Source organism: Papio anubis, chromosome 8, assembly GCF_008728515.1.
Source record: "Papio anubis isolate 15944 chromosome 8, Panubis1.0, whole genome shotgun sequence".
Taxonomy (NCBI): domain Eukaryota; kingdom Metazoa; phylum Chordata; class Mammalia; order Primates; family Cercopithecidae; genus Papio; species Papio anubis.
The window spans coordinates 25449246-25461586 of record NC_044983.1 but is presented as its reverse complement, the minus strand read 5'-3'; the positions used below and the strand labels follow the sequence as shown (position 1 = coordinate 25461586).

Genomic DNA, 12341 nt, shown 5'->3' with positions numbered 1-12341 from the left:
CTTGGGGAAGGACATGTGCTTGGCAAATTTGAAAGGGCTGGCAGCATTCTGAGTACTGGGAAAATGAGGGGAGGAAGATACAAGGATGGAAGTAGAAAAATCCATCAAAGGATAAAGCCAAGCTAGGAAAGGAGACCGCAAAAAGAAGTCAGGAAGCAGAGAGAAGGGCTGCTCCAGGAGCATCCCAGACAAGGAAGTTGGGCTTGGACTCCCACCTGGACACTGTATCCCCAAACAGGCACTGCACAGCAAAGCTATTCCTCTGCATGTAAATCCAGTCCCACTCTCACAACCTATGAGTGACATAAGATTGTGCTTTTTAAAGGTAACTTGGGATACATAATGGAAAATACACTGGAGAAAGGCAAGAATGGATGTGGGGAGATGTTATGTGGCTATTACAGTGAATCAAATGAGAGACGACAGTAGCTTAAATTAAGGCTGTAGCCATGGAGATGATGATGATGACCTGTTCTCACAAGACCTATGGTTTCCTGTAGGAGCATGTGCTTCAGATTGAGAAGGTTCATTCATTAGTGTGAGTCCACGTCAGTCTCACTCTTGGCCAGGAAGCCCTATGAAAGCAGGGAGAGCAATGTGTTTTGGGATATGCTAATACCCTAGGCCATACCAGCATAGTGCCAGGCACATGGGAGGATCTAACAAACATTTGTGGAGTGGACGATGGAGTAATTCAGAACCCTTTCCTGAATGATCTCATTCATAGCCATGCTTCAACCACCAGATGGTTGGATTGACCTCACTCAAATGTCTATGACCAACCTGGTTCCCTCCTCCAGAATTACATATCCAAGGATCTACTTAGCATTTCCATGTGAAGATGTTAATGTGTCTCAATTGTACTCCACAGGTCCAAAACTGGGCATGTGAACTCCTCACTCTCCAGTGGATTTCTCTTCCAGTGTTTTTCATCTTAGGGAACGGGACCCTGGCCACCCAGACCAGGGCTGCCATTCTTCACACCTCCCTCTTCCTCATTTGTGAATCTCCTGTCATCACAAAAGCCTTTCATCTCCTCAATTCTGTGGATTATAATCACTTCTCTCTATTGATCACAGTGGTTAAGAGTGCAGGCTGTGGAAGTGCATCGTTTAGGTTTAAAAATAGGCTTCACCCCTTACTGTCAATTTGCTTAAATCCTCTGTGCTTAGTTTCCTTATATATGAAGTGGAAATAATAATAGTTTGTTCTTTATTGGGTTCTTTTGAGAAGTCAATATGATGGTGCATATTATTGCTTTCCAAAGTGCTAGCTGCCATCACCACTACTGCCATCATCATCACTAACATCACCACTACTGTTACCATCATCATCAACATCATCACCACCATCACCATCACTATCTCCATGGCTATAATCTTAAGCTACTGTCATCTCTCATTTGATTCACTGTAATAGCCACATAACATTTCCCCACATCCATTCCTGCCTTCCTCCAATGCATTTTCCATTATGTAACCCAAGTGGTCTTTAAAAAGCACAATTTCATTTCACCCATAGGTTTAAATTATATCAGTGGCTTCCCATAAGAGATGGAATAAAAACCAAAATGGTTAACATGGTTTAAATAGCCAAACTTAAGCAATCCTTAGTCTCAAACCCGCTATGTGCCTTCCCACTTCAGGACCTTTACACATGCTGTTCCCTCTGCAGTGAACACTGTTCCTTTAGCCTTCCCTTCTTTCTTTTCCTTCTTGGTCAAAACCTCTCTTAAATGTTACTTATACTCACTGTCTCCACTATAATTCATTGCACAATGTGTTCTGCCTCCATCTCTCCACTAAAATTGCCCAAACAAAGATGATTCCTGGCACCTGCTGCTAAAGCCATGCACTTATTTCTAACCTTATCTGCTGTCCTTTCTGAGCATCTGACACTACCAGTCACTATTTCCTTAAAGCCCCCTCTGCCTCGGGCTCCTCAGATTCTGTCCTCCTGGTTCTCTTGCTCCTTCTTTGACTGATTCTTGTTTTTCCTTCATTTGCTGCTCTTTATCAGCCTTTTAGAAGCTGATTTCCCCAGGTTTCCCACCTGGATCTCTTTATTTTTTGAGATGGAGTCTCACATTGTCGCCTGGGCTGGAGTGCAGTGGTGCAATCTTGGTTCACTGCAACCTCCGCCTTCCAGGTTCAAGTGATTGTCTTGCCTCGGCCTCCTGAGTAGCTGGGATTACAGGTGCGTGCCACCACACCCAGCTAATTTTTTTGTATTTTTAGTAGAGATGGGGTTTCACTATGTTGGCCAGGCTGGTCTTGAATGCCTGACCTCATGCTGGATCTGTTTTTCTTCTGTTACACTCATTCCTTGTGGGTGATCCTACCCATTTGCGTGACATCAATTGCATAATGACACCCAAATTTGTCTCTAGATTCTTTCTCCCTCCTGAGCTCCAGACCCACGTTCCTCCATGGGGGTGTTTCATAAACACTTTAAACACAACACATGTAAAGTTGAAATCTCAGAACGCCCTCCCTTTCTCTGTTTGGATTTCAATGAATGGTACCAACACCCATTCAGTCGCCCAAGCAAAAACTTGAGTCATCCTTCTCTCCTTCCTTTCTTTCCCTCCCTATATCTAGTTAATCATCAAATTCTATTGACTCTGCCTCCTTGGATATACTCAATTATGTTGGTTTATCTCTATTCCCAATGCCATTCCCTTAGTCCAGGTCCTCATCATTTTGCTTTTGCAGTATGACCACAGCCTCCTAACCCATCTCCCATTCACCAGTCCTTTTTTTTTAATTTTTTTTATTTATTTTTATTATTATTATTTTTTAATCTAGTCCTCTTTTCTCTGCTGTCAGAGTTTAGGGGGAAAAGTTCCCTAAATGATTGTCCAGAGAGCTAGTGGTTTAAAAGAAGGGTTTTTTTTTTAGGCAAATAAGAAATTGTTTATTTAAGAAAATATCACCTCTGTGGCCGTTCTTAGTGATTTATCAGGCATATCAGCCTATTTAAGGTTCTGAGAAGTCTTACTGCAAAAGAATCTGTTCAGAATTGTTTAACCAAACATTTCCCAATCTTTTTGACCACACATTCACTTCCTGAGGGCACACTTCTTAACATCTTGCAGAACACCATGTTGCTGTTTTAAAACACAAATCTGATCATATTATTTCTTTATTTGAACATAAGATAAATACCTGGATAGACACCAAAAGAAGACAATTTGTACTTTCTTCTCTGGGCAATTAGAGGCCTTTGGAGATTCCTCAGCTGGGTAATAACCTAATACCCACACAATCAATAGCCTCCAGTTATGGACACTGCTATGTGCTTTGTGCTTCTCCTCCATCATTTCCAGTCTTTACAGCATGATCCCCGGGTGAAGAGACTGAAGCCTAGATCAGTTAATCATTAGGTCCCAGGCCACACAACCAGTAAGGATGGAGCAGGACTTGGCTAGAAGTCTAGGTATGGCTTTAAAGCCTCAGCTGTTTGCAATAAGCAGGTGACATTTTGCCTGCAGGAGACACTGGAAGCAGGAAAAATCAGAAGGCTTGGACATATTCCTAGAAGTCAGTCACTTCTGTTCTCCACCTCTGTTCCCCACCAACCCCAGATAATGCCTCAAGCCATTCTTCTTAAGCCTGGGTCTCATTGCCTTCTCCATAGGCCCGTTGTATACCTTCATCCGTTAAACACCCAGCAGGGTATATCATACAACTCCAGGAACATCTTGCCCTTGCTTAAAAATATGTGTTCTTCCCTAATGCCTGTCCATTTCCAGATTTCTCTGCCTGATATTCTAGGCCCTTCATTCTCTGCTGTCAACTTTCCTTTTTGATCTTGACTTTAGATACTTTTCTAAATATAATCCATACTCCAGTCAAACTGAACTACTTACTGTTCAGAGGCCTCCCAGCCTTTTGACATGCTGTTCTGTCCTCTTGGAAAGTCTCTTCCTGTCCCCAGTGTCACTGCTTTAAATCCTACCTCTTTTTCAGGACCTTTTCGCTGTTGACTCCATGGAACCTGTCCTAATCTGAACTAACCAGCTGCTCTCTGTTTTTCAGCACAAAATAACAATGAGGTGCTCCTCCCTAAACTTGGAAATCAGGTTAACTTCTGAAAATTAAACTAGTAAAATTCACAGTGGATGGCATCAGCTCTTTGCAAAAATGATATACCCAAAGGAAGACTCACGAAGTGGATAAAGAGATAGGAAAACATCCTCCTGGAGGAAGATGACCAGGGCTTACTCTCAGGACACAATTGTGCCTCTGTATCAGAAACCATAAGATGAGCAAACAAGGCCTTAATCGAATCAGTTACAGGAAACAGAGAGAGCCAATCAAACCGTAATCAATGGTGATAACTGGCCATGACAGTGACGTAATCAATTACACTGTGCTCTGGTGTGTGGAAGCACAGCGTGTGCTATAGCAGACGGAAGGCAGCCAGGATGATGTGGCCAGGGCACAGCAGCACTAACCAAAGGAAACATTCATGGAGTTTAGGGACACTGGCTTTCAGGACATGGGAAGGGTTGGCTATGAGCTGGAGATGGCTCATCCCATGTCTTCAGACCTGATTAGCTTTCCCAAAAGTTCCTGCTTCCATTATTCAAATTACTCACTAAGCAACCTTCCCAGAACCAATCTAGCTTTCCCTCCCATCATCAGAAAGGGGTGCTCTGGGCAGCGGAAAGGTATGTCCTCAGTGTATCTACTCATGGGAATGCTGGGAAGATTTAATGGAATAATGTGTATAGAGGGATTGGCCCAGGCTCCACATAGCAATTGTTCAATAAATGTAGGTGACTGAAATTAGTTCAGCACGTTGGAACTCTGCTTATGATGACAATCTCATATACATTTGGTTAAGGTGAATTGGCATCCTGGTGTCCAGGTGCCCTGATGAAGGTGGATACCTGGACCTGCAAAACAGATGTTGTGATTCTGAGTAGGAGTGAGCAAAAGGATGTGTTGCCAGGTAGGGCTTGTTAACCCTCCACCTGGCCCAAAGCACCTCTACTTCATTATCATCCTCTAAATGCCCCACCAGCGCCTTCCTCTACATGCACAGCACACAAGTCTTATACCAGTTTTGTTCTATTTTTAATGCAATCACTTGTGTATCTCTAATTCCTATTTCATCAGAGTGTAAACTCTTTGAGGATAGGAGATTTTAAGTCCCTTGCAGAGCTTCAAGTATCATAAATACTTAATAAGTTGAAATGAATTGAATCAGAGGCCAAACAAATGATCTGGGGTTCAAGCAAAGTCTACAACATGTGTTTCCCACGCTCCTAGAGAAGTAGTATGTGCACATCTGGAGAGAAGGCCTGGTGATGCAGGCTGAGCACATGTCTCTGATGCCACCTCACCTGTTCCACCCAGGGAGAGCTGCAAGGCTGCAGGAGAGCTGCTCAGCTGCCCAGGAAGAGGACAGAGGGACAGACAGATGGACAGAGCAGATGCCTTCACACTTACCCGGATCTCCGTCTGGACAGTGCATTTGACCAGTTTGAAGTTCTTCCCAGGATTGAAGCTGTTGCTATAGAAGCAGACCTTCAGGATACGCACGTCTTCCTTTTCCACATCTACTGGTACCACCACCATGGGCTCTGCGGGGCCTTCAGGCCGGCGTAATGTGCCCAACTTTACTCGGCTCAGGGGCTCGGACACCCCAGACATCCTCTCAGACAGCAGCTAAGACCAGCACATCGCAGTCCTGCAGAGACAGCAGAGGGTCAGCCCTGAAAGAGCCCCACACAGGCCCACACAGCTCATGCCCCAGGGACAGCACCCACCAAGCTCCAAGACAGACACAAATGCTATATATTATCCCATTCCCAAAAGCTCCCCTGCAAGGCACCTGGCTCTCTTGACTGGGAAAGCTGCAGGTATGAAATCCAGACTTGGGGCTCCCAGGGGTATGAGCTCTGTCTCCTGGAAGCCCCTCTCTCCGACCCATTCCTCCCTCCACCCTGGCACCCAGGCAAGGGGCCCACCCTTAGCAAAGGCAGCTGTGAGAGGAGGCGGTCACAGCTTGGTTCCAAGGCACAGCTGAACAGAAAAAGCAAAGAGCGAGACAGTAGAAAATAGCAGGAGAGGAACAGGGACAAGAGGGAAAATCTGAGAAGAAACAGAACTGGAGAACAAGTGGCCCCAAGGGAACAGGAATGGAGAAGGCAGGAAAGGGCCCAGGTGGAGGGCCAGGCTGTCAATTGATGCTGTCTGTCCCCATCTTCAGCTGCCAGCAAAAACTTTCAGGGTGGGAAGGCCTCCGTCCGACAGGAGCTCGTCACATAGACATCACTCATCACACGCAGGAGGATTCAAGAGGAACAGTGCTCTGCCCAGCAGCCCCACAGGGAAGAGCATTCTGCACGTGGGAGGGAGCTGAGCTGGGACCCTAGAAAACCCAGCCCAGTTCTGCTGACAGCCTGGGTTGACACAGATGTAGACGATAAGAATCCTAGGAATCTGCAGTTCACCTTGAATCTCAGCAACATTGGTCCTGGCCTCTGGATCCAACACGACTCAGTAGAGTAGGGTTTATCTCCCACTGATCTAAAGCAGGGAATGCCCAAAGGAAGAAGTGGATGGGTTCTAGATGGATGGCACCAGCCTTGGCTCCACATAATCACTTGGGATGCTTTCAGAAACCCTAAACCAAGCCCTATCCTCAGAGACTGCTGTCAAACTGGTCTGGGCTGAGCATTGACATACTCATTCCCTAGGATTTTTCTAATGTTTGGCCTGGGTTGGAAACCACTGTTCTACAATGAGCTTAGCTCTTATCCTGAAACCCCTTCTTAAAGAAAAATATCTCCTGTCTAAGAAGAGACGGTGATTTTAGAGGGAGGGAAATTCCTTGACCAGGAGTTGGGGGTAAAATGATGGAGTTGGCAATGTTACAACACCAATGTGGAGTCATATATCTGAAAAGTGGAATCATAGCCTATATTTATTTATTCACACTGTGCTGGACAATAGAAAAGAAAGATTTAGATGGCCATTAGCTTCGAAAAGCCATTCCTTTTTAAAAAAGTGAATGTGTATTATGAAGATGCAAAAGAGAGGCAAGGATGAGAGAAGGAGCTGGGCATGTCCTTCAGGTCAGGGGCAGGCAGACAACACGCAGCACCAAGCTCAGAGTCCACAAGGGCAGCAAAACATGGCATGAGACCTATGGAGAGAATATGCAATCTGCTTTAAGATATATATATATATTCTTATCTAAAAGATATGTATGTTCTAGAAGTAACTGTCTATTCTAGAGCTATCCATACCATTTTCCAACAAACATCTGCTGGACGTGTCCTGCATGCCAATACTCTGTTATGTAGTGAAGATGTATCCCAGATCCCCTGACCTTCAACAAGGAATCCAGGGGGAAGTCGTTTGAGAGGTAACCCCAGGAAACATCAGAGAAATGACAGGGAGGGGAAAACAGCTAAAAAGAGTGATCAAGTGAGTTATCACTTGGACAACCACAGTTTAATCCTGCTGGGAACTCTAGGAGCCAGGACAGAATGTACCCCACCCAGAGAGGGAGGGATCTGGGGTATTTATACACCACTCTTACAGTCATTGTTCCAGCACATCCAGTCAGTTCTGCACAAGGGAGAGCTGAGAAAGTCCTCAGGCACAGAGGTGCAGAGCTGGTGGCAGGCGGGTAGAAGACAGGATTGTACTGAAATGGCAGGGCGCAGGGGACACAGGAGGGAACAGTGGCAGCCCTGTTACAGGGTATAAAGATGAGATAAGCAGGTCTTTCCCTAAAGAGCACACACTCTAGTCAGAGAGACAACAGGCAAATACACTCACATAGCACAATATGGCATATCTAATAATGTTTCAGGCAATGGTGGACCGCATATACGATGGTGGTCCCCGAAGAGTGGAACGGAGCTGAAAAATTCCTCTCACCTAGTGACATCATAACTGTGGTAAGGTCACAGCGCAATGCATGACTCATGTGTTTGTGGTGACGCTGGCATAAACAAACCCGCCACACTGCCAGGAACAGAGAAGTCTAGCACACACAATTATGGGTGGTACATAATACTTGATAATGATAATAAAGATTATGTGACTGGTTTATGTACTTACTCTATACTTTTTATCATTATTTTAGAGTCTACTCCTTCTACTTATAAGAAAAAGTTAACTGTAAAACAGCGTCAGCCAGGTCCTTCAGGAGGTATCCAGAAGAAGACATTACTCTCACAGGCAATGACAGCTCCATGCCTGTTACTGCCCCTGAAGAGCTTCCAGTGAGACGAGATGCAGAGGTGGAAGATAGTGATATTGATGGTCCTGATCTTGTGTAGGGTTATGCTAATGTGTGCGCTTGTGTCTTCGTTTTTAACAAAAAAGTTTAAAAAGTAAAAAATAAAAAATAAAAAACTTTAGAAATGGAAAGCTTATAGATTAAGGATATAAAGAAAGAAAATATTTCTGTACAATTGTACAATGCACATGTGTTTTAAGCTAAGTATTATTGCAAAAGAGTCAACAAGCTTTAAAAAAAGGTTTATAAAGTAAAAACATTACAGTAAGCTAAGGTTATTCTATTACTGAAGAAATACAATTTTAAAAAATAAATTTAGTGTAGCCTAAGTACACCATGTTTATAAAGTCTATGGTAGTGTACAGCAATGTCCTGGGCCTTCATATTCACTCACACTCACTCGCAGATTCCAAGAGCAACTTCCAGACCTGCAAGCTCCATTCACTGTAAGTACCCTAGACAGGTGAACCATTTTTTATCTTTTACACTGTATTTTTACTGTACCTTTTCTATGTTTAGATACACAAATACCTACCATTGTGTTACAGTTGCCTACAGCATTCAGTACAGTAACTTGCTGCACAGGGTTGTAGGAGCCATGCACTATACCATATAGTCTAGGCTGTACCATCTAGGTTTGTGTAAGTGAACCAGAGAAATGATGATAGGGAAGGGAAAATAGTCAAAAAGAGTGATCAAGTAAGTGATCACTTGGGCAACTGCCATTTAACCCTGCTGGGAACTCTAGGAGCCAGGACAGAATGTACCCCACCCAGAGAGTGAGGGATCTGGGGTATTTATACCCTCCATTGTGTTACAGTTACCTGCAGTATTCGGTACAGTAATCTGCTGTACAGGTCTGTAGGAGCAATAGGTGATACTATATAGTCCAGGTGTGTAGTAGGCTGTAGCATCTAGGTTTCTGTAAGTACTCTGATGTTCACACAACTGCCTAATGATGCATTTCTGAGAATGCATCCTCATCCTTAAGTGACAGGGGACTGCACATGCAGCTATGGAGGCACCACACATGCAGCAGGTCCCAGCTTCAGGATCTACTGTATCTAGTGAGCCTATGGCCCTGAGGACCCTGGACATCTTTGGTGATCATGATGTGTCCACACAGGTTTATGGACTGTGACAAATGCTCCACTCTGGGGGGTGTGGGATGTTGATAGTAGGGGAAGTGGTGCCTGTGTCAGGGCAGGGTGCATGTGGGAACTCTCTGCACTTTCGACTCAATTTTGCTGTAAACCAAAAACTTCTCTAAAAAGAAAGTCTATTAAGAAAAAAATGTAGCAATGAGAAACCACAGCCTGATAGTTGTCCTTCCATCCCCCAGCCTGGCTGGGCAGGGTCTAGCCCACTCAGGAGCCAACTCCCATATCAGTCCCAATCAAAGAGAAAGATTCACACTGTACATCAGACACAGTGCAGTCCACCCAGACACCATTATCAGCGTGCTTGGAGGACCCTGGTGTCTTATCTTCATCAGACTCCCTTGGCCCCTGGTTCAAGAGCCACCAACTGCAGTCACCAACATAGCTCAAGGAGAAATATTTCAGCAAAGTCATTTCTGTCACCCAGAATCTACCTCTACCTTCACCTGATGCAAGTTACTCAGTTCTCCCTTTAGCCCTTTGCAGCAGAAACTTCTGATGTGGATGCTCATTCCAAAAGTAATTGCAATTTAAAAACCTATAAAGAAACACAAGTGCTTTGTGCAACAATCCTGGGAGGTGGGCAGAAGTGAAGATGATCATTTTACAGATGGTAACACACTCAAAAAGGTCTAAGCCAATTTGGTCAAGGATTCATGCCTGCTAAGTAGCAAACTTAGATCCCAAAACAGGTTTGAATCCCAATTTCTCCCACTTCCTCAGCTGCCCTGGAGGAAGGTGGAATCCCCTAAAGGCGGCACAAACTCCATGAAAGATAAAGGTGACAATTAGCATCGAATATCCCTGGTCAGTGAAGAATCCTGAACCCCTCCTGGCTTAGAGATAATCACCCTTGTTGTGCTAGGACTTTGTCTTGAGAGGTCCTGGATGGACTCAACACTAGAACATAGGTTTGATCAAAAGCCTCAGGCCCAGGTAGGTGGTGCCCATGTCTCTATTGACACATGGCAACTTCCTCAAGTGCACACAAAACTCTGATCTGTAGACACAGATCTGTAATGAACACTCAGAACTATTTGAAGCAAAGTAAATGAATGGTTCCATGAAAGGAAGGCATCCGCCACCCCTCTTCAGGGTCTTGGGAGAACATAGCTCTCAATTCCATGCCATCTTCCCTCACGCTCACCCTGCCTATGTTCTGCTCCCAGCTCATTTTCTTGGCTCTAAAATCTTGTGCAAGTAACTTTACCTCTCCTGGCCTCATTTTCCTCCCCTATAAAGTAGGGTAATGCTGCCTACCCTGTTTTCCTCACAGAAGGGTGGTGAGGATGAAGTGAGAAAACAGAAGTGAGAGTTCATCGTAAACAATAAAGCGGGACACCAGTGAAAGGCTCTATCATCATGACTATTTTCACTTGTCTTTTTTCCAAAATCTTGTCTGATGACCTGTATTCCCTGTATCTTGCTCCTCCTGTCAGTAGTGCTCCAGAAAAAAAAAAAAAAAAAAAAGCTCTACTTTGCAGAACTTGCCAATTTCTGTAGTGTAAAAATTCCCACTGTGACTGACCTTCAGGTACCAACGCACATCACTGCTGAATGCTGAGTTAGGAAGAGATGACAACAATCTGCTGACTCCACCTCCTCTTCTTGATGACAGAACTTGTTCACGCCTCTAAATATTGTCTGATTATTTGAACTACTCATCAATGGCGTATCTCTGGCCTTTAATGATCACAAAATCCTCTGATGCTCAACTCATGAGCCAAAAACTGCCCCTTTCTCCAGACCTCCTTCCTGGCTCTCCAAGCCCTGGCATTCCATCCTCCCTGCTTCCTGGTCTGCCCCAGACCCTCGGAGCAGAGTCAGAGGAGACTACATCCCATGGCACTAGTGAAAACCCTGGCTCTGAGCCATCCTGGGCTTCGGTTTGCCTCCTGGCCCCCAAATCTGCCACAGTCAAAGTCAAAGAATAACAAACACAAGGAAATGGGCTCAAATTAAAACAGGAAAAGTTCTGATTGGCTGTAAGAACTTCTTGGCCAAAATCTGCAAAGGGTACTATAGGAGGATGGACAGTCTCTGAGTTCTTAAGATCTTCAGGAAGAAAATAAATTATGCTCTTCCTGAATGGCAAGACATTGACCTGCCTGCAGGAGGGGGAACTGAAGCAGCATTTCAGTCCCTTCCAGATGCACCAGGTTGTAACTGTACCTAGTACTGTGCTTCTGGCACAGGGGAGACGCTAGGGTTACAGGAATAAATATCACAGGAAAACTTAACTCTGGCCCTTGAAGACATCATAGGGTAATGTTACACACGTTGTGTTCAATAAATAGCTTAGCCTCTTGGGGAGGCAGATACCAAAGGGGATGCTGGGAGTCCCAAACATAAAATGCATGGTCTTGAGGACTGAAAGTTCTGTTCCTGGCCAGATGTGGTGGCTCATGACTGTAATCCTAGCACTGTGGGAGTTTGAGGCAGGCAGATCACTTGAAGTCAGGAGTTCAAGACCAGTCTGACTGACATGGTGAAACCCCATCTCAAAATTTAGCTACTTGGGAGGCTGAGACAAAAGAATCCCTTGAACCCAGGAGATGGAGGTTGCAGCGAGCCAAGACTGCACTGCTGTACTCCAGCCTGAGGGAAAAGAGTGAAACTCCACCTCAAGAAGGAAAAAAAACCAGTTATATTCCTGATTTGAGAGAGTGTGGAAAGGGGACCATTAGTCAGAAAGGCTGTATGATCTCAGGGAGAAGGCGCATACATCTAACTCATTCAAACCTGGATTTAAACCACTTTCTTCGGGGCTGGCAAGCCACACAACTGGGCCATTACTCGAGTGTGGCAACATGGCAGCCTTAAGTCTCTGCCATGGACCTGTTGTGTGATTTGGACAAGACAATCTCTGTAGGCCTCAGTTTCCTTCATTGGGGCATGAGGTTACTATTACTT

At 44.8% G+C, this 12341-nt stretch overlaps 1 protein-coding gene across 6 annotated transcripts in view; it reads right to left on the bottom strand.

Annotated features, from left to right (window-relative positions):
- Positions 1 to 12341, bottom strand: part of PTK2B (protein tyrosine kinase 2 beta) — a 135588-nt gene that overhangs the window by 57594 nt on the left and 65653 nt on the right. For all 6 annotated transcript variants that reach the window (XM_003902579.4, XM_031669450.1, XM_003902580.4 and 3 more), the window contains exon 2: positions 5460 to 5700. In XM_003902579.4, the coding sequence (XP_003902628.1) occupies positions 5460 to 5663 (204 nt within the window). In that variant the 5' untranslated portion in view covers positions 5664 to 5700. The remainder of the gene's footprint in view (positions 1 to 5459; positions 5701 to 12341) is intronic.